This window comes from Sprattus sprattus (assembly GCF_963457725.1).
Source record: "Sprattus sprattus genome assembly, chromosome: 7".
In the NCBI taxonomy this organism is placed as follows: domain Eukaryota; kingdom Metazoa; phylum Chordata; class Actinopteri; order Clupeiformes; family Clupeidae; genus Sprattus; species Sprattus sprattus.
In genome coordinates, this window is record NC_137926.1 from 24,464,590 (window position 1) to 24,492,089 (window position 27,500).

General features: G+C 43.1%; 1 protein-coding gene across 1 annotated transcript in view; it reads right to left on the bottom strand.

The window, feature by feature from the left end:
* Positions 1–27,500, bottom strand: part of LOC308367773 (voltage-dependent calcium channel subunit alpha-2/delta-1) — a gene marked incomplete at both ends in the record, with an annotated part of 111,249 nt that overhangs the window by 48,495 nt on the left and 35,254 nt on the right. The window contains 3 exons of the mRNA XM_080841763.1: positions 5,607–5,736; positions 8,447–8,482; positions 12,705–12,764. Of these exons, the coding sequence (XP_080697889.1) occupies positions 5,607–5,736; positions 8,447–8,482; positions 12,705–12,764 (226 nt within the window). The remainder of the gene's footprint in view (positions 1–5,606; positions 5,737–8,446; positions 8,483–12,704; positions 12,765–27,500) is intronic.

A 27,500-nucleotide genomic window follows, 5' to 3' on the forward strand; every position in this document is an offset into this window, starting at 1 on the left:
CAATCTGCTTTTCTCAGCTCCTGTGAGAGTGAGTGTGTGTGTGTGTGTGTGTGTGTGTGTGTGTGAGTGTGTGTGTGTGTGTGTGTGTGTGTGTGTGTGTGTGTGTGAATGCTTGCGTGTATGCATTTGTAAAAATGCCTTCTGTGCGTGTCTGTGTCTGTGTCTCTGTGTGTGTGTGTGTGTGTGTGTGTTTGTGTGTGTGTATGAATGCTTGCATGTATGAATTTGCAAAAATGGTTTCTGTGTGTGTTTGTGTGTGTGCTGGTATGTGTGTGTGAATTCTGGCTTTTGTGCATGAGTGGAAATGCTTTTTTTGGTGTGTCTTTAAACACACAGCACGCAATGGAGAGGGTGGGAAGACAAAGGGAACACTTGGCAATTAAAAGACAAAGAGACGACAAAGCACGGATCACAAGGAGACGAAGAAAAGCAGAGACTGTTATCGGCACGGGCAGCACAGTTCAGAGGAGGCTCGCCTCTCCAGCTGCAGAAGATTTGTTTGAGCTTATTGCTCCATCTGACAGGAAACCATGGTAACCTATAATTATCCTGCCATCAATCACCCTACCAAATCTTGCCTATAAACCAGCTCTGATGGGGCCCCAGTTAAACGAGATTGTGCTAAATAAGTACATAATTGTCAACAGCGTGTTTAATATATCAATGCACAAGAAAAGGTACAGCGGCAGTAATACTGCTAATAGGCACACATAGTCCTGGATGTTGCAAATGAGAGACTGAATAAAGATAAACGCTTAATGAAGAGGGGATGTGAAGGAGAGGAGGATGAGAGGAATTTCAATTTCATAACAGAGAGGGGGGGGGGGGGGGGGGGGTTCTGATCGGTCTGCGCTCTTCCCCTCTCTCTCTTTCCCTATTAGTCTTTATGGGATCAACTCGGTCTGTCTAGCTCACTCACTCGCTCATCCTCTCGTCCTCCCACTTTGTATCTCTAGTTCTCTTTCTCTCGCCATCCGTTTCCCGCCTGTCCTATCTTTCCATCTCTCTCTTCTCCATTAGCTCCTCTCTCTCCCTCTCAACTCTTCTTTCCCTCTCTCCCTCCCTCCTTCTTTCTCTCCACATATGAGAGGCAATCTCTGAGTGGTGTGTAAATCTGTGTGTTGTCTCTCCTAATGACCCAGAGTTTTGGTAAGCGCTCGGCTCCTATCCTCAAACACACCACTTTGGACTGGGAAATCCAATTTTCTGCCTAGGGGGAGAAAAAAGGGTCCTGGCCATTTGTGCCTGTCTCTATCTGTGTGTGTGTGTTTGTGTGTGTGTGATTTTGAGTCCATGTGTGTGTGTGTGTGTGTGTAGAGGTGCCTATGTGTGCATGTGTGTGTGCGGTGCCTGTGTGTGTGTGTGCCTGTGTGTGTTTGCCTGCGTATGTGTATATGTCTCAGTGGCCCTTGGGTCTGAGGGCTATTCACAGTAATGAGGTAATGAGTTGAGTGCTGTCGTCTGAGGCAAACACACAAAGCTGAATTAAACACATTTTCACTGTTGTACCAAAACCAGCTCCATGTCACTGGTCTGCATAAACACACCCACATAAAACAACACACACACACACACACACACACACACACACACACACACACAGACACACAGACACACAGACACACAGACACACTTAATTTCCACAGATAATCAGGCTTGACAAACTAAACACACATCCTTTTAGGCAGAAACACTTCAACACTTTCTTTTTCCCACTCTCTCTCACACACACTCTCTAACCATAACGCCAGGGCCACCTCAGTGCCAATGCAATTAAACCTCCTACACACACACACACACACACACACACACACACACACACACACACACACACACACACACACACACACACACACACACACACAGACAGTGTTGGGGAGTAACAGAATACATATAACAGCATTTCATATGTACAATACAAAACATGTATTCATTCAGAAACATTTTGAATTGGTGGTAATCAGAATACAGTTACAAAGATCACTTGAAGGAATTACTTTTTTAATCGTCATGTGTATGCAATTTGCTCTCAAATTCTAATATTCCCATAAGCCAACATTTCTCAATCTGATCACGATATGCAACCAGGAAACTGTCAGCCCGCAGAGCCCTACCCCTGCCACAATCAATCCAGTTTCTGTCACTCGCCACTCATGGCGTGTTCAAAGCGAGCCTGGATGTCTTTTCAAGGAAACGGCCAGCAGATGACGATGCAAATTTTAACGAGGAACCGGAGGAGGAGGACGCTGACCATTTACTCATAATTACAAACCATCCTATATTAAATTAAATTTTATTTCCAGTGGCAGCCTCCTCCCAAAGTCAGTATGTGTCATGTGCCAAAACACTTTGAGCCTCAAAGTGTGAAACCACTGAAATTGTGACGCCATTAAGAATCAAAACATGCACAAAGGCATCTCAAAGACAAATCGAAGGACATCTGTAAAAGGAGTAGGAGTAAAACTAGCTTATGAAACTCAAATACTGAAAAACTATTTAGCCAACAATTAGATAATGAGAAAATATTATATTATTTCACACCACATTTCAAAATACAGAAATAGGCTTGTCTTAGAAAACACCCTTTGAGAGTCCATGTCATAATGTCTTCCTCATTTATCAAATGCAAGAAAGAAGGGGCATCACATGACAACATTAACCTCTATTGACTGCATTGTTTCCTGCCAAATAAATAAAGTCTGATTTGTTAGGTTAGAGATCAGTCTGCCTACCTTGTGCATAGGGTGTTCAGGTTCAGGTGCACCTATCAAGTGCATCCTTTCTCTTCATAATAATAATAGTAATAATAATAGCAAATCCAGCAAAATGGCAGGCATTAATACAGAAACCAACAAATAAAAACACACACACACAGGTTAACACATTCTTCAGGAAACATTAAAACGTCCAAGAACTGAGCAAGCAGACTGTCAACTCCAGGAGGCATATTACCTCTACAATACAATTATATATTTATGATACAAGTATCTCTCTCCCATCACCCCCCCCCCCCCCCCCCCCCCCCCTTCTCTCTCACCATAATTACCCACTACTGAGGCAGTTTGGCATGCCTACCATGTAACACACTGAAATTATCCTGCCAAAAGCTAATTCAAATCTACAGTGACACTAGCCTTTCTAATTGATGGTTATGCTTGTCTAATACCCAAACAGCTGTCAGTGAGTGTGTGCCATGGACGAGGGGAGTCTTGCAGAGGAGGCCCCCTGCCTCCTCCACCAACAAGCCCCCGCTGCAGCCCAGCCAGCCCCGGTTCATCATCTTTAATAATGAATTAACTTACAAATATGCAATAAATAATAAATAAACACCCGTGGCCCGCATTGTCATTCCTGCTCCTCCTCCTGCACACCACTTGTCAGGGACATGAGAGTGTGTAGGCAGCTGCTAGCGTGTGAATGAGTGTGTGTGTGTTTGTGTGTGTGTGTGTGTGTGTGTGTGTGTGTGTGTGTGTGTGTGTGTTTGTGTGTGTGTGTGTGTGTGTGCGTGTGTGTGTCTCTGTGTGTGTGTGTGTGTGTGTGTGTGTGTGTGTGTGTGTGTGTGTGTGTGTATGTGTTAAAATATGCGTTGTTGAGTGCGTGCCTGAGTGGACAGATTGTTTTAGAATTTGAACAACTATTTTTTCAGAGAGCTGGACTCCAAATGAAAGTTGTTTGTTAAAATCATACAAATGATATGTCTGATTGTGTGAGCAGGCCTGTGTGTGTGTGTGTGTGTGTGTGTGTGTGTGTGTGTGTGTGTGTGTGTGTGTGTGTGTGTGTGTGTGTGTGTGTGTGTGTGTGTGTATATGCGTGTGTGCATGTTCGAGTGTGTCTATGTGTAACAAGGTCAAAGCTAAGGTGGTGTCTTTAACAACAGGACCAGACGCCTTCCCAGCATGCACAGGGCGAAGAAAAACTCCATGGCCCAACCATCCTGCCAACCAATACTCACACACTTCACACAAACACAAGCGCAAACAAATTAACACACACACACACAGATACACTAAATGCGTCACATATGACATCATATTCAGCTGGGGAAGTTGGGGTGACTCACTTAAACCACTCATTGTATTTTTCCAGTTTCTTCCATCTATACATGCAAATGGTTATGTATTAGGGCTGGGGGTAAACGATTATTTTCAAAACGATTAATCTGACGATTATTTTATCGATTAGTCGACTTATCTAACGACTAATTGGACGATTAGTCTAACGATTATTTTTCTGTTGCTCGATTCAAACCATAATGTATCTCAAATAAATACCCAAAAAAATCTTAATAATATACTTTATTGAGCACCGTTTTGCACAGCAAAAGTCCAACAATGCATTTCATGTTTATCTAGAGGCACAGTAAAAATGTTTGGTACTCAAATGAGCCCTATCACACTTGGATGTGGTGCTCATTAATTTAAATGTTTTCAGTGCTTATAAAAACACATTCATTGATGAGCACTGCGCACCACCTTATGTGCAGCCCTGTCCTGGACATTGCTTGGCTGCATTAGTTGACATTGGCGATCTAGCGTAGTGAATCATGATACATACTTAGCTGGCCAACGTTAGTCTAATGTTATGTGTTTGACTCGTAAATGACCACAGCATGAGTTAGCTCTCTGTGCCGTTTGTTCGTGCTTGGCTACCGTGTTCTGCAGCCGTAAGTTAACGTTAACTAAACTGACACAGCTGTCTAGCCGCTAGCTAACGTTAACTACTAGCAACCAAGCACGAACTAACTGCACGGAGAGCTAAGAAGATAGTTAGCTAGCACCACCGAAGTGCGCAGAGCCCAAGCTACACAACACACTGAACAAACGTTAAATACGAGAGACAATGGGGTGCTTTTGAGAATGGAGATAGAAACGCACCCCATTGTCTCTCGTGAAGGGGACAATAAGTAACGTTGGTTACATTAATTTAACGTTTGTTCAGTGTGTTGTGTAGCTTGAGCTCTGCGCACTTCGGTGGTGTTAGCAAACTATCTTCTTAGCTCTCCGTGCAGTTTGTTCGTGCTTGGTTGCTAGTAGTTAACATTAGCTAGCTACTAGTGTGTCAGTTTAGTTAACGTTAACTTACGGCTGCAGAACATGGCAACTAAGCATGAACAAACGGCACAGAGAGCTAAGTCATGGTGTTGGCCAGCTTATAGTATGTATCATGATTCACTACGTTAGATCGCCAATGTCAACTAATGGCGCCAAGCAATTCCCTGGGTTTCTGCTCTCTCAGTCCTTGCGCAATGTTTGTTTCTGTTTGGGTCAACCATGTGTATGTGGCGAAGCGTCGACGTAAAAACATGGCGTCGACGTAATTTTGAAATCGACGCGTCGACATCATCGAAGCATCGCTACAGCACTAGTATGTATACTTGCATATTACATGTTTGAATGCAGATCAATGAATAGGTGTGTGGAGAGTGTATGTGTGAGAGAGGGACACTTATACTATGTGAGTTTGTGTGTAAAGAGAGATAGACTGAGAGAAGCCATGGATGGACAGAGAGAGAGAGAGAGAGAGAGAGAGAGAGAGAGAGAGAGACAGAGAGACAGAGAGAAAGAAACTTTATTTATATGCACATGTGTATAATTTGCGTAACTTACCGCCATCATATATGTCCGTAGGGATATGCACAGCAGAAAGGTTGTAGGAGGTAAGGCGTTTGAATTGCGGGTCCTCTTTGAAATCTGGCTTGATCCGGTTTCTTTTTCCCTCGGTTTCATTACCATCAAGCTATGGGCATACACACACAAACACACACACACACACAAACACACACACACACAATTACACATACACACGCAATGAAAGGGAACAACTTGTTGATGCAAATCTCTGTTAAGGCAATAATTCATTACTTTACTAGAGGCAATTCAAATGCTTCATAGTAAACTCGAGTTGTTGTTCTTTTGTCCTCCAACTCCCTCTTTTTATTCTCCATTTCCCAAGCCTCTCTCTTTCGCTCTGTTTGTGTTTCCCTGCCCCTCTTCCTTTTTTTCTGTTTTGCTGTAAGGATGTTATTGTTTATTTTCCGCCTGTAATCGTTACTATTTCCCCTTGTTAATTATATGCAGACTGCAACAAATGCAAAAAAAAAAAAGCCAACATGTCCTTAGACGGTTTGTAGTTACCAGAAACTTCCCCCCTGATATTCTCCCCTCTCAAAGTAGCGTCAGGGACTTCATAAAGAGTATGAGGGTTCTGATCTGGCAACATCCTATACGTATGGATGGCCGTCCCCTTGAGCCCTTTCTGATTGTGAGTTGTTTGCGGCTCTCTGATCAAAGTTACTGATGAAGCAAATAGGATGGGCTATTTGTGCCAGTCTGAAGCCGGGAGGTCGAACAAACACAATGATGTAAGCTGTAATCACACTGCATTTTACAGTGCCCTGATTAAATAATGATGGTAATAAATAACGATCATTACAAAACGTACACTTAGCATAGCAGAGTGCAAAAGCCTGAGTAATGATGAGTAACAGCACATTGATATTGTATTCTTATTTGTGGTGAGGTAAGGAGCGTGTTTAATTTAGTATATAAAAGTCTACACTCTCAAGATACTATAAATCTTATATTTTGATTTTTGATAGTTTTCATGGCCTGAGGCTACCCCTCTCAGTAGAACCCTGACAAAGCTCTATTCCTTCCCATTGCTATTACAGTAAAACTCAAATTAGCCTGAGTACTGCTCAGGCGAATGTGACTGGAATCCGACCAGACATTCTGTCATTCTGTCTTTGCACTGGTGAGCCCAGACTCAAGGAAGGACAAGATGAAATTTCATTATGACAAGGCGGGGTTGGGTGGGGCAGGGTGTGTGTGTGTGTGTGTGTGGGGGGGGGGGGGGGGGGGGGGGCTGGGGGGGGGTTGCTGGGGACCTGTTTGCTTATGCTCTTCAGAAAAGTCCTTGATGATTTAAAAATATAAAAAAGGATTACATTTACAGAACATCAGTCTGAGTGCTTCAGCCAAGCCAGCCCATAAAATCACTTCGGGTCAAAAAGGTTTGACGTGGCCTGCACACTTGTCTTTGAACTCACATTGGATATTTTCTCAGAAAATACATTCATGGTGTGCACACACTCAGACAAATACATTTCAAGCTGTTGTTCAAGTCAAACCAAGACCTCTCATTGTCTGGAACTACTGACCAGTGTCCTTTGTTCCAGACATAGTCATAAAGGCATTTTCATTGGGAATCTGAGTTGAGTGACATTTTCCCCTTCAGATATTTTGGAACTGTTAACTTGTCATATGCTGTCAGAGGTCAGGTTTAAGATTCTCTTGATCACTATGCTTTGATGTTATGCGTATACGAGAAAAAAAAAATAATGTTGCAGATTTCTTCCACCAAAAAAAGCAAAAAGCTTCATCTGATTTTGTTAGCCTTCCCTCCATCCTACAGGTCAATCATCTTCTCATATTTAGTATATATTTTATAATCATTAAAATACTTTCCGCACACACATATGTAGTGAATACATATTTCTCCCCCCCCTTCTCTCTCTCTAACTCTCTCTCTCTCTCTCTCTCTCTTTCTGTTGCTCCTCTCTCTGATATCAAGCATAATTGGCAGGTGTGATACATGAGCTGCTGTTGCTCTCTCAGAGTCTGTGAGAGAGTGTCTGTGTGTGAGAGAGAGACGGTGTGGATGTGTGGATGTGTCTGTGTATGTGAGAGAGCGAAAGTGTGCGAGTGTGTGCGTGTGTGTGTGTGTGTGTGTGTGGGAGGAAGTATGTGTGTCGAGAAGCACCAGATGGATCTCTGTTCCACATTCTCTCCTCTGATAGGCTTACAGTCCAGCAGAGGAACCAGGAGTCATAAATCTTTAGAGTGGAGATGTGTTAATAACTGGAGCACACTTACCCACTCCTGTCCAGTTTCTCTTGCTGTCTCTGTCTCTCTCTGACACACTGTTCTAAACGGTACCATACCAGTGAGTCCTAACAATGTAAGGCAACTAGGCATTATTTCAATTTGTCACCTGAACAGCTTCATTCACAAATCAACACTTGGATTCTATTTTTAACTAAATTTAGAAGCTTGTTCCACACTAACACTGGTCCAACATTCTGTTTCACACCACTGGAATGGGAGACAATGACTACGCGTGTAGACAAATCTGTGTTCAATCCAAGGAACATTTAAAGAATGCTGGAATTCTGGGCATGCTGTTATCAACTGCATCAGTACTGTTTGCAAAGTTTACTGGTTTGAGATTCATCACAGTTCATCAGTAGCAGGGTCGGTGACATCATTGTTATGGCATTATTCCAATGACACCAGCTCCTAATGCAGTAGAATGGATTTTGGCCTATGGGGACTGAATTATTATCATGCCTTATGAACTACAATATGCAGCAAACACTTAGAAATGCTATAAAGACAAATGGGCAAAGGGGAGTTATTGGTGTGGTGATGGATGGGAGGTTACTCACATTGTCCTTAGCATTGTAGTAAACTATGTGGCCGTCCTGCAGGAAAGGAGAGATAAAGAGCATAACAATCAATCACCCATCAGACTGCTTCACAGTCACAAGAACAGTAAATGAGTGAGTGTATGGCAGTGTGCTTTCTGTGTTTATTGTTGTAGATCTTGGGGTAGGTGGTGCATACATGAGGTCTAGACATGTATATCGCATTTTTGTTTTAAACAAGAAGGGAGAGGGGGAGCGGTAATTTTTCTTGCCCACTCACCGCCTGTAAAATAATCAAATAATTAAAACAATTATTATTAAGTGGGTTCTTTCCTAGCCAATGCTCCCCCCTCCACCAAGTTTTTGGTATTTCACTCAACATTCAACAGAAGAATGCCGGTAACACATATTACATTCCACTAGTTGGCTTGCAACAGAATATGAATTTGAGTTTGGCTTAAAGTTCATGATGTGAAATGATTTTGATATTCCATCAGGTTAAGGTAAGTGAAGCCATGCAACCCGTCAACTCCGTTGTGAGTGAGTGAGGAAGTGAGTGAGAGAGAGGCTTAAGAGAGAGCTTACTGAGCCACAGGCAGCATGTCGTGCTGCAGTGCACTTCAGGTCAGCTTTTAATGAGATCATAGGGGGAATTAATCTCAGATCAATTATTTCAAAAAAGGAGACAAAGACTGCACATGTACACACACTCCCGCTCTCTCTCTCTCACACACACACACACTCCTACCCCCACACTAACTAACCACTGTCACACTGCCAAACCAAATAACACAGACCCCTTGTTTACAAACAAGCAACCTCATTTGCCTCCTAATTTTAAATTAACAATAACGTACAGGCCAGTGACATTTTACATAAAGGCCCATCCATAAAACATCTGAAGTGCATTAATTATGCCTTATATGAGTTATTGCTATGAGGATATAGAACAGCTGGTTTTCAATTATGGATAGCTATAAATGCGAAGTCCTAGGATAGTCGACAGTCAGTAAGCCTAGAAGCTGTTCTGTTTTTAACTCGATGTCTGACATGCAAAAGGTAAAATTACCCATGCCAATTAACTAACGACACTGAAATGTGATCCTTATAAGTAATGACTACAGTATGACAGGATGTCAAGCACATTTTTACTCAATAATCCAGCAGTTAAATTAATGAACATGCACAGATCACAGAGAGCATGAGAGAGAGGGTGAGAAAGAGAGAAAGAGAGCAAGAGAGAGAGAACATGTGTCATTAAGACAGAAAAGAGAAGAGAAAAAAAGAGTTTAAAGAGGGAGGGATAAAGTTTACATGTGAGAGGGAAAGTGAAAGAGTTATTGAAAAAGAGAGAGAGAGAGAGAGAGAGAGAGACTATATAGACTGACAGGCGTGCTGAGGGAGATGGGGGAAAGGGTCACTGGTTAAACAAGTAGAGAGGCATTCAGGGCATGTGCTTGCAGTGAAATCAATCCTTAAAGGGCATGCCAAAAGTATGAGAATTTAAATGTGGCCAATACACATGCAAGCTGTGTGCGCACCATCAAATCAGATCCATCAACCAGACCTCATGAGAAGGTCTATCTCTGCCCCACTTTCTCCCAGCTCTCAATTCAAATTTAAATTCAAAAGAAGCTTTATTGGCATGACCATAACATTGTAGAGTATTGCCAAAGCATTTGGGTTGGATATATAAAAGTGATAACATAAACAATACATATATAAGTGATTCCATAAACAATACATATATCTATATACAGGGTACATCAGGAAGGGGAAAGGGAGAAGTGGGAACAATAATACAAAAACATAATAATTAACATCAGGGGATTAACAACAACAACAGACATGAACATATATGAATTTAATTAATTTATGGGCTGTCCCTCCGTTTATGACAGGAAGTTACATATGGTGCAGCGAGAACAAGGCACTGCTCATTCTCTCCAGTGAGGTATGAAAGCCTCTCCTCACTGCTCGCCAGCAGGAACTCAGGGAGGACCTCACCAATCTTTTTAAAATAGCTTTGTCTTGTGCCCTCATATTGTGTGCACTGTGTCAGGAAGTGCAGCTCTGTCTCTACTGTTCCTTGTTCACAGTGGGGACATAGTTTGTTTTCCCTGGGGAGCCAGGTTTGTCTGTGCCTACCCACCTCTATGGCCAGGCTGTGTTCACTGAGTCTGTACTTTGTCAACGTGGTTCTCAGATTTTTGTCTGTGATCAGGGTCAAATAGGGTGCTAAAGTATAATTTATGTTTAGGGCCAAGTAGAATTGCATTTTACTTTGAGTTTTTGTTTGTGTATTCCAATGGGTTATGTAATTTTGCTTAATTGTTTTTCCAATTTGGTTTATCCTAATTTCAGGTGCCTTTCTGTTCTGGTCCTGGGGTGTTAGTAGGGTGTTAGTGTGTGTGTGGGGATCTGGAGAGCTCAGGCTCAGGACCAGCTGAGTGAGGGGACATGTATCTTTGCTCAACTCTTGGTATTGCAGGGCTTTATAATGATGGGAGTGGGGGTCACTGCTTTTTAAGTGTTTCCAGAATTTGATTGCAGTTTTTCTGTATTTTTGTAATCAATGGATATTGGCCTAATTCTGCCCTGCATGCATTGTGTATGGCACATCTGAGAACTTTTTTAATGATTTTGCAGAACTCTGCATGCAAGGTCTCAATTGGATGTTTTTCCCATTTGTTGAATTCCTGATTTTTAAGTGGACCCCACACCTCACAGCCATAAAGGGCAATTGGCTCAATTACTGATTCGAAAAGTTTGAGCCAGATCGGATTGGAATTTCTGCAGGGATTTTTCATTTTATGGCATAGAAAGCCCTGCGTGCTTTTTCTCTCAGATCATTCACTGCAAGATTGAACTTTCCATTTGAGATGATTAGTAAGCCTAAATATCTGTTGTTATTTGTGTGTTCAATTGATTGTGGCCCTATTGTAAAGTTGCGTTTTTGTATCTGAGATCTAGATCTATTTTAGTTTTGTTTAGGTTTACTGCCAGGGCCCAGGTCTGGCACTACTGCTCTAGAAGATCCAGATTTGGCTGTAAACCCTGTTCAGTTGGTGACAGCAGAACCAGGTCATCGGCATAAAGCAGGAGTTTTGTTTCCGAGTCATGTAGGGTGACACCAGGTGCTGTTGATTTTTCTATGATTCTTGCCAATCTGTTTATATAGATGTTAAATAGGGTTTGTCTCACCCCACGCCTCTGGGAGAGGAATTTTGTTCTTTTGCTTCCAATCTTTATTGCGCACTTAGTTCCTGAATACATTGATTTTATCAGGTCATAGGTTTTCCCCCTACACCACTTTTTATAACTTTGTAAAATAAACCTGTGTGCCAAATAGAATCAAATGCTTGTTTAAAATCAATAAAGCATGCATATATTTTAGTGTTGTTTTGGATCACATGTCTCTCAATTAGGGTGTGTAGGGTGTAAATATGATCAGAAGTGCGGTAATTTGGTAAGAATCCAATTTGACATTTGCTCAGGGTATTGTGCTCTGTGAAGTTTAGGACTCTAGAATTTATTATACTACAAAATAGCTTCCCTAGGTTACTGTTCACACAAATTCCTCTGTAATTACTAGGGTCGAATTTGTCACCAGATTTGAAAATTGCCGTTATGAGTCCTTGATTCCAGATGTCAGGGTAGTAACCTGCACTCAGAACTAAGTTGAATAGTTTTAAGATACTAGTTTGGAATTTTGTGCTCTCTCTATCTTTCCTAAACATACACCACCACCCCAATCACACACACACACACACACACGGATGGGTCACACTGGGCCACTTCCTCTCCAAATAATCTCTACCCTGAGAGTTAGGTCAGAGTGAAGCCACCACACTTTCACATTAGATTCAGTTCAGTATTCCTCTGACCAAAGAACGTGCTCACAGCCAAACCCACTCCCAGACCACAGCAACAGCCAGTCATTTTCCATTTCATTCCACCACTAATGTTTCCTCTGATGGGGAGAGAATAAGTTCTTTCTCTGAGAGCAGGTATTAGAGAGAGAGAGAGAGAGAAAGCCTGACCTATGAGTGTAAAGTTGTCAAATGAAAGGAGTTAAGGGAGGCTGGCCTCTTGTATATAAATGTTTGTACACTCAGTAATATTTACTCAGCAGGAGGCTACACTAAGGGAAATGATATGAGAGTGGACAACAGGGGCAATGCGTGGGTGCCCAATGGTAAACAGCATGGGTGTGAAAACGGTGATTTTGTTGATGTTAGTGATTTTCTTTTGTTCAGAACCTCCCGACAAAACTCACCGCGAAGTCGTCCTTCCACTGATGCTCCATCTGGAAGTTCTCCGCTGCTGTAGCAAGAGCCTGAAGAGAGAAGAGTGAATGGAAGATAGGGAGAGAGAGGATGAGGATGAGGGTGGGGGAGGGAGGCAGAGAGACAGAGGATGGCAAATTGTTATTGCGTTATTGATCATTCGGGCTGAGTTGGCCAGTCACCAATCCATTAGGCCCAGCTTTCATTGAAGCAGATGCGGTTGACCTTAAAATGCTCCTTCCTTCAGAGCCATCTTTAGCCAGTAACAGAGCCACAAACGTCTACAACAGCTCATATTTACACCATTCATTTGGGCATCTGCATTGTGTAATTATACAATCCCCACAGCTGTCACAGCTACACTGCACCCAGGCACTGACAAAAAAAACAAATCATGAAAATGTATGAATTTTTCTCTCAACCTTAGGGAGCCTCCACCCCCCCCTTCCACCATACCCAAACCTATATTGTCTCCACCCCCAGGAGTGAACTGGATATTTTTGTTTGTGTTCTCTCGTGTCAACATTAATGATCCTCCATTGCAAAGAGCGTAGGAGGCGGAGACTTATTATGCTTTCTCGCACGTACACCCAGTAGAGCCTCCCTTCAGATCCCACATCAAAAGTGCCATCTCATTTACAAAGACAATTCCTTTTCATGGCAAAAAGGAGGTGTGTGGGCCTTCTTTTCTTCCTCTGTTCAGACCTATCACATCATCAGATTCCCATTCAGAAACAGCACAGAACAGTGCAGTGCAGCACTGTATTTCATTACGATCTCTGGACATAGCACATCAATATTAAAAGATGAATTAGACTTCCACGGCGTCACAGAGAGACCATTTCCAACGTGACAAGGTGCTCCTACAATAGAACAGAAATTGAACATGATGTGGGAGAAGCTCTTGCAATGGCCATCATTTCACACCCACGCTTGTTCTATCACATCCTCTCAGCTAGTTGCGGCGCCTGAACACGTTTGAGATGGCCGGTGCTCACACACCCGCTCCGTGCTCTGCGCTTCCCCGGCAGGGCCGCTGCCATCCCTGATCCCCCCTATGCTAATGAGCTATCAGGAGCCCAGGACCTGCCCTTTCCCAGGCCGGATGAAAACCCCACTTGGCAGAGATTTGACAGCAGGTAGGCAAGGCGTCGTCTGCGGGAAAAGGCCAGACTGGGCCGCTGCCGCTCTACCGCCGTGGCCGGCCTGGAAAGGTTAACAGAAAGAGGAGTGTCGGCGAGTTGATCTCATATTAGAGAGTTTATCTTCTCTTGCCGAGGGAGGCCACAGCCCACCCACACAACTCCCCCAGACAGAGGAATAGGGTGGGGAGAGTGAGGAGAGGCTACCCTGTCTGCCCATCACGCTCTGAATGAACTTCAGGATGTGGAGGGCCATGCCAATGCCCTGCAGCTTATGGGGCAAAGCCTCTGACATCACAGGGGAGCTTATGGAGTGAAACGTCACTCTCTGAGAAAGTAAAAAAAGTGATGGGAGTGCCTCAAATCACGTTTGCAGCAGGATGATGTATGAGATAGTAGATAACATGGAGCCCTATACATACATACATACATACATACATACATACATACATACATACATACATACATACATACATACATACATACGGTCCGACTGTCTGGCTGTCCGTTCAGTGTCTGCGCACAAAAAAACACTAACACTGGTGTTCATACACAGCCCTAGCTCTGTAAATGGAACCAAACATAGTGGCTCAGACCGGGCCATAAATAATCCCAGCGAATGAACAAAGTGCTTCAACATCACAGAAGGGGGAATTTTATGGTACATGGTTTTATTTATGAGACGGTTAACCTTGTCATCAAGTTACAGCCTGTGTTTAGTGGTACTGAATTGTGTGGGCCAGATTAGATGGGGGGGAAAAACAGACAAATCTGTCGCAGCTGACACACCATCAAACATAGATCCACGCTGATCCCTATGGTGATCCATCGCTGCAACAGGAGTCCAGCTCCAGCTGTCACTTACCACTTAACTAAAGCCAAGAACATCTGATCATGTCATTCTAAACCTCACACGTCTTTCTTGTGAGCAGGTCTCAGCACTGGCCAGTAAATCCAACTCTTGTTGATCCCACTCATCCAGGACAACACGGGGTTAAGCAGTGACCGTACCCCCGTTTGCACTGCCCCTCAGTCACTCGGGTGACCTGATCAGGTGATAAAGAGATGAGTGCACGTTCACTTAGCCAGGCCATTCTCAATCATGCCCTCTCAGCAACACTGCTTGTGAGGAGGGTCTTTTTAAGCCCCAGGGCTGCTGCTGGCAGTGGTAATGTGAGCGAGGACCGGCTCGAATGGCACTTCTGCCCAGCATGGCTTTTGGCTTAAATAAACAGCTGTCTCTCAGGGAGGAGGGTGAGCTGTCTAAAGCTTCTCACCAGAAGAAGCATCAGGCTAAGGGGATGGATGAGGCTGTCGAGCCTTCAAAGCTAGGTTTATTTAATGATGATTTGGGCTGCCCAGCAAACTGAAAAGAGATAAAAAAAATATAAAAATACTACTTGATAATAAATTATATTAAGGGCCTTTTGTTTGTTTGTTTTTTCTTCTCTCCAGAGTGAGGACTTGCAGAAGAATACTTGCACAGTAGTGTGGTGATACCTCGTTTCCTAAGCACGTCCTAATGGCAGAAGGACTTTCGTTATTCTTTTAACCGCCAACGGAGACTTCTACAGTCCTTAATGTAAATCCCCACATAACTCTGAACTGGCTTGCATTGGCTGGTGTGTGTAAAGGCATAGGGGTGCACACTTATCGCCAACACCACGCCAAACATTTCCCTGCCCACTCATTAATTTACCGTAGTTCAAAATCTTTTTATTGTACACATATTGTTCCGTCATATCACTGTTATTCAGTTGCCTTTCCATATAGCAGGTGAAAGAATGACAGTGTACCATACCATGTTTGCTCAACCAACCAAGTTGAATGACTTCTTGCCCCCATTGATTCTTTTTATGTATTAGGAAGTGCGCTCGCATCCTGGCAGAACTTAATGGTTTGGACAAGTTCACGAGAAACATGGTTTCGCCCTCGCAAATTCAATGAACTATGTTGTAAGGTTTTCAACGGTGAATGTGAACTATAACTACTGTTATCATTATTTTTAAGGCCTGATCAAGTTTTATTGGTACCATTTTAACGTATAATGTGTATTTCTTCTGCCACATGACATCACCCCTGAGCCTGTGATGGTATGGGCTAATGAGGGTGAGTTCAGTTACATGTTAAAAGGGTTAGCCTGGTTGTAGTAAGGGGGCTTCTGTGCAGAGAGCTTCTTGGATGAGAGTTTGGTTGGTGAGCTATATAGGTGTATGTATGTAAATATGCATATATGTAAAAAAAAAAAAAAAATTGATTTATATCTCTCTTTTTGTTTATATTTTTCACATTTTGGAATACCACATACCGTTTGCAGCCACAGAGTTTTTGTTTCCCTGCTGCCTTTTGTGCCTTACCAGAAAGACTCTTGACATGGTTACCCTTTGACAAGTGTGTAAAAGGGAATGTATGAGCAGATAAGTGGAAACAAACTAATGTTAGAACTACGTTGCTACGTTGGCTGGCACTAAGTACTATGGTACATATCGCAGACATTACCTCTTCACTTTGAATTGAATGTTACACAAGCAAAACATCAGATGTAGGCTGTAAATAGCCCACAGTGTTGGTGGTTTCTTCATTTATTTAAAAAATACAGCAGATGAGCGTCCATGAGGTTACAATGTCAAAATGCTTAACGTAAGCAGTAAATATTATGTTCATATCAGCCAGGTTATGTTATCCCATTAGCTGTTGGCTGGATAACTTAGCTCTCATCGGTATTAGGCTACTTTGTAACTTTGAATTGACATGAGCAAAACATAATCTGAAATATATATTGTTATTAATCTACATTAGTGGTGGTATCTTCATTTATTTGAAAATTACAGCAGATGAGCAGCAATATGGCTCCATTTTCCTGCTTGCCCAAAACATAAACAGTCCGTCTGTGTGTTTTGGCCACGAAAACAAACCCGGGTCTACTTCTTGAACAGTGTCATTATCCAATATATCATTAGTACCATATAACCATGATATGTCACATACCGGAAAATTTGATAACAGCCATACTTATTGGCATGGTTGAAATGAAAGTGGTTCATGCTTCACGCTCTAATATGTCAGAGCTGGAACCGTGTCGATACCTCAAAACCGTTTGGAGCAGAAGTGGTTCCAATAAACGAGTGGAATAAAGATAAACTTTAAGGGGAAGACAAAATGCAAGGAATGAGTTGTATCAGTTTTTTAACTCGGTAGATCTCCTGAGATGAGGCATTTGGGCACACTTGTCCTAATCTGTGCTCAACATGTAGGGCCCTATCTTGCACCCAGCGCAATTGACATTGTCACCGACGCATGTATCATTCCTATCTTGCACCCGGCGCACAGCGCGATTTTCCCTCCAGAGGCGCGCTTCGAAATGAACTTGCGTCGACATGGGCGGGGGCGGAACAGAGAAGGCGTTTCTCTGGCGCAAGTGGTATTTTGCAGTTTCAAAACAACGCCGTGCGCCGTGCGCCATTGACCAAAAAAAAGCTGGTCTAATGTGAGGCGCAATGTCTAAAGTCTGTAACGCGTATTCAGAACGCTATTTTAAGGGCGCATGTGCTTGCCCGCACAGTATAGGACCTGTAGGCTACACTTTACTTCTGTCGTCTTCACGAGAGATTTACACCAATTGTTTGGCAAGCCATATATAATTACAAGGAAAATAAAGTATTTACCACATGAGGAAATCATTGTGATATCCGTATCCAAGACATTTAAAAACTAGGCATACATCTAGCGTACAAAATTGACCCAAATGATTCAGGTTAATTGAAGCTGCGTGACATTTGATTTATTGTATGGCTTTGTTGCATTTATTTAATGCCAGTATTATTATAAATCTTGTAAACTAATCTCTGTGTATGTGGACTTTATTTATGTACCTTGGGTTTGGTCAGCTGGTGCACTGGCTTGGGTGCCGATTTCCATGCCCCCAAATCCCTGCACGCTCTCAGGCGTGAGGGTAGACGTGGCGATGTCCTCTGCTGCCGTCAGATCCTGGGTCGAGGCAGATCCACCTCCCGTGAAGGCAAGAGAACGTGTGTTACCTTCCAGCTTGGATGTCCCACGTCTCCGGACGTAATTATAGCGTTTTCGGCAACGTTTTCGGGTGCCCCGTTGCAGAAACAATCACGGCAATATCTTGACATGCTTGCTTGACTTTGCTTACTTTTGGAGGGTTTCTCGCATCCCCATATATATCTATCTCCCGGCTTTTTACAAAGCCATACAATAAATCAAATGTCACGCAGCTTCAATTAACCTGAATCATTTGGGTCAATGTGTAGGCTACATGTATGCTTATTTTTAAAATATCTTGGATATGGATTTCACAATGATTTCCTCAAGTGGTAAATACTTTATTTTCCTTGTAATTATATATGGGTTGCCAAAAAATTGGTGTAAATCTCACGTCGGTCTCCTCGGCTGTGAACTTCTCCGGTCTTCCACCAGGTAATTCCGCCATCAAAATAACAAGCCGCTATGGACTATGCGCTTCTCGCTCTTAAAGGGAATGTGAAATGACGCTCGGATTGGTTTATTGCATATTACGCCCAAACCACACCTATGGCTGAGTAACCTCCTTTGGACCAACCCTTTTGACACTTGCGCTGGACGCAAGTGTGTTTTTTCCGCCGTTAAAATAGCAACTGCGCCATAGAGCCGCCCACACAGCTACTTGCGCTTGGCGCCGTCCTACTTGCGTTTCTGATCGGCAAGATAGGGCCCGTACTGTCTATTACAGTTGATTTCAGTTACTATTGCTCCTGTGCACTCAAAGCCTCATTTAGAGCTCTGTATATGTATAGCCAGTCTACTGTTAGCAGCACAAACAAGATAACAATTATTTTATTTTGCCATGGGGTAAGACACATAAACAAACTAAGACAGACTGGCTATCTACAGAGGTGGAGAAAAAATATATAACACTTATCAATATAAGTGCACTAGAAATGTCTGTTAGAATTGTACCTAGGGGAGAGAACATTCACCCTACCCGGCCTCAAACTAGGTACCAAACTACGGGGTACCAAACATGCACCCTGACCACAACGCCAAAGGATCCAAGCTCATTGGTATGGCAGTCAGAGCGCATACTCAACCGTAGTGACAGCACTCCGTCACACTGCCCTTCCCTTTGGTAAGCGTGCGCAGTCTGTGACTAGAATATCGAACCAGTGCTTTGTCTGTGACGTCATTGACATTTCCATTTTGGTAACTGCAGCCACTGGGCTTTGCTATTCCATCAGCGCTCACATCTAACACCCACTAAGCTCCACCTGAACCAATGCAAAGTCCACTCCATCCATTAGTGTATGGAGAGACATGAGAGTATTAGGATGTGTCTCTTGCATAGGAGAATGTGTCATTCTTCTCACACTCCAACCTGTCACTCAGCAGCACATGGTCACATCTGACACATGGCTCTTAAATCAAGATGGTGTGACGCTGACAAGCATGCAAATATTTCTGTTCACTTTCCCCAGAGTCTGTTGACTGAGAGAGGCTCGGGCTAACGATAAGAGCATTCAGATAATTAGCTAAAAGCTTTTAGCTGATAGTGGTTTTGGTTATAACATATTCTTGAGGGGAAAAAAATAACAGAAATCATAACCCCACCAAAGGGGCTTTCCATGCACTACAAAACATTTGTCCCGACTTTCTTGTCTTGTTCCAGAATATTAAGTTCATTTAGATGAATGCATTTGGAACGATGTCATGGCATTTGGGAGTACTCTAGAAAATGGATGGGTTGGGCACTGTATGCCTCTCAGAGTCCCACTCAGCTCTGACAATAGCCTATAAATTTCCCATAGGCTGACAAGGACCACATTGCCCGATCACAACACAACACATCGACACAACGCAACGCTACGGGAGAAAAGCAGTCCCAAACACAATACAGCACACAAACCTGGGAGGCGATGCTGTAACAGCAGATGATGGCACATGTCACCAACAGATCAGAAACATCCACTTACACACACACACACACACACACACACACACACACACACACACACACACTCTCACACACACACACACACACACACACACACACATAAACACACACTTCTGCCCACCCAGACTCTCCTCAACAGCTCTGAAAGATTGGGCTTTGGTCCAGGCGTCTCAGCACCTCCTCTGCTAAAAATACACCCCCAAAGCCATCAGCCTCTAGCCTGCTCCAGCAAACCTCGGGAGGACACATCAATCATCAAAGGACTTCAGTCTTTAAAGGAGATACCAGCCTGTGGAGAAGACCTCTGTCTGGAGTTAAACTCTGCCTATGTGATGGAAACGATCTACATCTGGTGGAAAAGAAGTTTAGAGAAATAAATGTGTGCAAGACAACGTTCACGAAGATTATATGCATTGTAATACGTATTGAAAGCAGAATGAGAGGACGTTGAGATGCAGTGTCCCGAGATCCTGAGTTAAAATGGCAGACTCTGGGTCTTATGAGTCCATCTCAGTAATGAAAATGAGAATTCACTTATTTCCCCAAAATGATTAGCTTTTCCAATCTTTCCCGCATGGGTGATTTTAATTATTAAACCCAGACGATAACTGAAGTGCAAAATTCATAATCAGATCCCTATACAATAACCCTGTGTGCTTGGAATAGAAAGATGATTGTTTACTGTGAAATGTTAAAGGAAAGGATTTTCTTTTTCAGAGAGAGTGTGAGAGAACTCACTCTTGTTCACACATGAAGAAAATGTGTGAGCGCAAGAATGCAAAGGAGCATGCGTTGGTAACAGTGCAACGTTGCCATGGTCACTGTTGCCAGGCGAGCCTCATTAGGAGGCGAAGTTCATTAGTGCTCCCCTCTCTAGCTGTCACAGAGGAGAGGTCCTTGGAGACGCGCCGGTGGAGACCCAGCCCGAAATATGACTCTCACTCACACGCTCCCTCACTCCTCGCTCACTCATTCGTTCACTTGTTCACTCATTCCCTCATTCCTTTCCTTCCCCCCAGCCCACAGCTGCAGCCATCAGTTAAGGCCCCTTTGCTCAGCTCCAACTGCTTCCATACTCCAGAACAGGCTTCAATGAAAGACAACCAGGCTTTTTAATTACTCATCTTCCTAATAAGATTTCATTTTTTTAACCTTCGCATATCTGTTTTTTTTCCCTCCTTTTTTCCCAACCTTAAAGCACTACAAAGAATACAGATAACACTGGTTATATTCTGTGATCCAAACAAGGTACCAAAGGCTCCAGAAGTGTAGTCCAGCATAGGATACACTCATCCACTCCATGACATTTCATTAAGCTACCCCTCTGCATTGGCTAGCTGCTCTCCCAGATGCATTGCTTCGGGCTCACAGCCGAGTGTCCTTGTTAAGTATATACCCTTTTCATCTGTTTCCTTAAAATGGACTAAGAGGACAAACTGATGAGAATGTTATGGATGGAGCGCACACTGACATTCACCTCACGGTCTAGCCGCTGGCACACTGAGGGTGGAGGCATGTGGCCATGAGTCCCCGTTCAACCCCCTGACCAGCTCAGAGTTTGGTCTTTTTGGGGCTAGGCCTAGGCTCGGTTCCTGTGTGGCTGGTCACCACACTGCCAGGTCCATTCAGCCAATTAATCAAACACAGCTCAATAACCCCACCAGAGTTTCATCAATGCCTTCCCTTGCTTTTGATCAATAGCTTTTCTGGAGTTTCATCAATGCTCCCACTTCAGTTGGATCAATAACCTCATACTGGACTCTAATCAAATGGGCCTGCTAGCGGTTTCTTAGTATGTGTGTTTATAGAGTGGTGTGTGTGTGTGTGTGTGTGTGTGTGTGTGTGTGTGTGTGTGTGTGTGTGTGTGTGTGTGTTAGAGATGCGCGGTTGGCGGTTGCACCCGCGGACTCCGCGGTTAAAACGCGGATCGGGCGGGTGACGTGACAAAAAATTATATTTTAATTAAATTCGGGCGGGTGGCGGTTTACCCAACGAAATTCAAAATATATACACATTGTTAAATGTCGTTACCTACATCCAAGCACATTTTGAAATAATCAAATTTTCATCAGGCAGTAAATTGGCCTTGTTCCGTGTATGCATACAAAGCAAACAAAGGAAGCAAAAAAGTTTAAATTAAATGACGATCCCTATCATGTCGCGTCTCTTTGCAACGCCGCAAACCTGCAAGCTATGAGTCAGCTGTCAGTATTGGAAGAAGCCTTAACGTGTCGTAGATGAAACTGCCTGGGTTATTTTGTTTCGTTAGGCTATTAGTTATATTTTAAAACAGCCAGTCATTGTAGCCTACCACTCGTGGAATAAGGAATTTCAAAGAGATGATGGAGTGATTTTACTCAGAAGTGACATTGGCCATTGGCAGCGCGAGATGAACAAGTTAAACTTCTAGCTCAGTAACATCACCAGCTAAGAAAGAAGGTAAGAAAAATAGTCGGAAAACTTTGATTTGCAAGGCAAGCAGGCAAGTGTTGGGGTTGTTACAGTATAAAGCCTACAATGCGGTGAAATTTCGGAATTAATAGGTGTTTCCTTCTAAACTAAAAACAGTAGGCTATATTACCATATTAAAATGGTGTACCAAATTGCGTTTTATTACAATGATAAAAAAGTGTAGGCTTACTAGCCTATGGTAAGGTCAGGTTTGCCGATGTGCTTGGCTATTTTAAAGTTTCTCCCTGTGCATCGATCGGAGACAGACGTCACTTCACTGATAATATTCTGGGGATAGGCTACAACCTAGCCAATAGGCTTTCATACTAGGGGCTTTATCCTTTAAATATCTTTGCGGCATTGGATCAGTCTCCTTTCAAGAACTTTCTAGCCTCGCGTCACAGCGCCTATACCTAAAAACAACAGGCGGATGGCGGGCGGGTGCGGTTTTGAAAATTGGTCAAAAAAATTGGTGCGGATGGATAGCGGACGGATCATGCGTTTTGTGATGCGGTTGCGGATGAAATAATAGCCCATCCGCGCATCTCTAGTGTGTGTTACTTGCCCCAGCCTTTTTGTTACCTCACCCTGTCCCCACCCTTGTCCCATGCAGAGAGCTTGTGAAAGCCCTGCACGAGAAAAATGCAAGATATGAAATAATGATCAAGTGATTAAAATGGAAGCTAAAGAGCCACAGCAATAATCCAGCCTTCCAAATCCAAATTAGCAGGTTTGTTTTGTTCCTATTCTCGTCTTCCTAATGAACACGTCTGCCACAGAAGACAGCCAGTAAATTAAGAAAAATGGATGACTGCTGTTTTGTCTCGGGATTTAACAAAAAAAAAGGCCTGAGCATCCATTACTAATTGCTGTTGAAATTGAGCGTGCGCGAAAGTCCTAAAAATGGCTTCCCACCACCAGCTTTGGCTAAGGCACATAGTGAGCCTTCCTGCCTCATGATGCACATTATCCAGCTCGTATGCTGGAAGCATCCTAAGTGAGCCAGCATGTGTCCTCCTCATGTTGAATCTAATTTTGTATTTGTTAATCATGTTCAGGGGGGGGGGGGGGGGGGGGGGTTGTGAGGAATGTCTGAATCTTCATTAAAACCCAAACAGCACTCATCATGGAGTACTATTTAAGGAGGTGCAGGGACAAGCAGATTTGTGTGTCTGTACTTGCACTGAGCAGCATTTGGCGGCAGAGTCCTTCTTCTTTTTGCTGACAAAATGACCAAATCTTTTGCAATGTATTCCGTCCACACCTCTGACTGAGTGGTAAGTGAAGCCCAATAAAAATCGGACATGGCACGGCGACTGTGGGCGGTAGGTGATAAAGCTTCAAAAATAGAGGTGGCGGACAGAGATGGCATTGAGCTCGCCATGGCGCCCATAAATCCCTGTTTCATGATGGCCTCCCTATTTGGCATGTTACTTCATAAATGATTCAGCTGCCGGGGCCGTGTCTGTGCACAGATCAGCACGCCGGAAACCCTGGTGGGAGAGCGGAGATGCGGCGCAACTACCCAAATCCCATCAGCAGCGTGCAGCACCCTGTGGCCTGTGTCTGTGGAGGAGAACAAACAGGGGTGGGCAGGAGATGGACTCCAGCAAACCAGGGACCACCTGCCTAGTCAGGACGGTACATGCAAGGACTCGTTAGAGTGAGAGAACAGAGTGTGACTGCACAGACCCGGTTAGAATGACAATGGTTGAAGCTGCCGGTGCAGAGAGAACATTTTAGGTGTGGCTGACAGTCATATGATGTTGCCTATTATGTCGAAACCGAATTATTATTTTTTTTCCTTTGCCTTTTAATAACACGCTCGAAAGAAGGGTTCTTTAAAGCTTTTTTAAATGTCAGCTTTGAGAAACCCCCAGAAACACAAAGGTGGCCAAACACACTGAGAGAGAGGGATCTGACGAGAATGTTGGGTTCGTGACTGGATTTCAACACAGCTTCTCCTTCCCCAAGGGGGTTTAGAGGAGCAATCCAATTACCTCTAAATCAGTCTGCCCAGCCCCCTCTGTGCAGTCCGCATAATCGTTAGACATGCTGAGTCACATTAAGCGTTACCTCAGTGCTCCCTACACATTAGCCTCCTCTTAGCTCCTGTTAGTTTGTGTCGCTATCGCTAATCCTGATGTTCAGTGAGTACAGCTTTTTTTCTACCTGAAGGCTCTGGAAAAACTGTCCCTTAAATAATAATAACTTTGTTGATTATCTATAATATGTATCTCATGCCTCTATCCATTTGAGCAGAAACAGCAACAGTCTACAGTGCTTGATGTCTCCATCATGAACATTAGCAGCTGTGACAGGAGCCATAGCTAACAAACAAGTAAGTCACATGAATTGATCGCCGCTGCATATCTGTGGGAGGTCAACCACTGTCAGTGACTCTCTGCTTCAAAATGACCAGGCCATAATGTGCAGTGTAGGGGATGAACTCCACCGGCTTAGCAACAGGACAATCAACAGGACACATATATCAGTGCTCAATAGGCAGAACATCCGTCTGCCCAGATCCAGCCAGACGGCACATCCACACCTATCCAGTCAAAGCCATTGACATTTTAAGCAAGTAATTAATGCGCCGATTGACTGAAGCTCCAAGATAAATCCCTTATTCCCGGGTTAAGTCTTAGTGAGCCTGAAATCAATGTGCAATTTGTAATGCCGGAGAATCTTGTCAAACAGAGGGTCAATTTGCACCAGACAATTTTTCCATCACCAATTGGAGAACAATGCTGGGCAGCTGGTGAATTTCTGTTTCGCACGCCATCTGATGTGTGAGAGCAAATAAAACAAGTAACGGCCACCTCGGAGAAAATAGGCCTGCAAGGACGGCATCAAAATTGCATTTTGGGATAGCGGGCGGTGGTGTAAAAGTCAGGCGAGTCTCCTGAGCGCATCAAAGCCCCAATCTTGAATCTTTTTGCAATTTATCTCCCGATAAAATAATGTAATTTATTGTACATTCTAAACAATGAATGAAAATGAACAGGAAAATCTCAGGGAAAATATATTGCTGTACACCGGATTGCTTTTTCCTAAATATAGAAAAGTCACATTAAAATTACAAAGGGCAATGCTACAAATGTAATCTTCTTCATTTTATAGATCAATTTGGTATTGGAAAGGTCAAATTGAGTCAGTTAAGTATTATTTTTTGCTTACAATTTTTAGGCAGAAAATATCCTGAAATAACATTCTTTTTCAGAACATCCCCATATATTTGCAGTATATTTATGTCCTCCATTGTCATAAAATGACAATACTGAATAAGGTAAGGCACAGAATGTGCAACACTGTGCTAAGACGATAAAAAGAAGGTATAGAGGGCTGGAGGTCTGTCCTCACCCCACACATGCATGGCAGGGCATGCTAAACACCCAATCTGGCTGGCCTGGCGATAGCCTGAGCCCATCTGCGTCAATGAGGCAGAATTTATGAGCCAAGGTCAGAGTTAAGTGTCACCTGGGGATGGATACACTCCTCCACAAGGCCTTGAAAATGCACCCAAACCCAGTGCTACAGCGGGGAGGGGGGGGGGGGGGGGGGGAGGGGGGTGTTTGTGGACAAATAAACAAACATCCACAAAAACTATATAAAACGGTATAATAATATAAAAACCTGTCAATCTGCTATTAGCTATTCATGGCAAAATGTCTAATTTATTAGTTACAATGCCAGGGTTTGATACCACACAAGCAGATTACTGTCAGAACGTCACTGATGCTATCCTTATCAAGGTTGCACTGTGTTAATATTTTAAACCAAAAATGTATTTTTGTTAAACAACAACCAAATAACCTGACCCTGAAAAACAAATACATGAGAACATTTATCTCCGCTTGTGCTTGTGTAAAGATCAGAGGAGAGTATCCCTGATGTGCAGTTTAGTTTAACACGCTAAAACTCTATGGTATGTTACATGAATATACACCATCAATATAATTAGGCTTTAAACTTTAAATACCTTGTTTCTGGGAAATGTGCACAGCTGCCTCTGCAGTTCGCATCACCGCCTCATTAAGGTGACTCCGTAAACAACTCAGTCTGATCTGATTCAATTAAACACACAGCCTGATACACCCAAGCTCTATTCCAAATTCAGTCAGAGCAGAGGATTATAGCTCAGATCATCCTCGGTCAAAAATGAGACAGCAACATTTTATCGCGAGATTCCGTTTATCATTTGTTTTTTTTTAAATAATTTTTTATTAAATAATTTATTCATCCTTTATTTCATTGACAGGCAACGAGCAAAGCAATGAGCAAATTCTGTCATGAACTTAAGCTTTTGTGTGACGTGTGTGAGCATTGCGCTGACCCACCCATGTTTGTGCCATTTTTCTCATGATTGCATAAGCAAATCATTAAATAAGCCTAGCTAGTGCAGACCACGCTCATTGCTTGTTACTTTGCTTGTCAATGAAAACAGGGCCTCCGGTCTCTCAACAGACTTGCCACAGTTAGTTCTGGCCTTGTCGAGAACTTCCTACTTTACTGGAACCAGCCTGGGACTTCAATGACACTTATCACTGATACTAACAACCGCATGAACACATTTTATGTGTGGAGTTAATTTTATGGTTTCGGAATTACAAATATCAATGTCCAATATCACTGCATCATTTGCACTCCAGGCAGCCCTCCTCACTACATTTCCACCAGCGGGGTTTTAAATAGGAACGTCCTAATCCTTCTGTAACTCTAAGGTTTGACCACGTAACAGCAAATATGACTCAATTTTATGGAATCTATAACACCAAATGGTAGTCTCACTGGTAGAAAGACATTCTCAAAGTGAGCATCACCTTTCCAAAACCCTAACGTTTTCTACATGCCGAATAGGGCAACATAGGTATCTACATCAGTGCATCATGGGGCATAGATTGAAAAGAAAAATGGTGAGTGAAAAAGGCTTTGCATTTACAGTTTTGTACCTCAAGTACCACAAGAGCAGCAAATGCCTGCCATAAAGAACTGTACTACGGCTACTGACTACATTACATTGATTACCGTATTAAGCATAGCAATACATCATATTAGTGTGGCATTATCCTATAATATCATCAGTATATCCTATCATAGCAGTTACATCAATTATCATCTTATTTCAATCCCTACTTGACTAGCTAAAGTGAAGTTAATCAATTTACCCCCCGGAAGTCAGTCATTTCCAGTGCATTTTTACTTCACTCAGGTCTTCAGCGCAATGCTCGGTGTGCTGG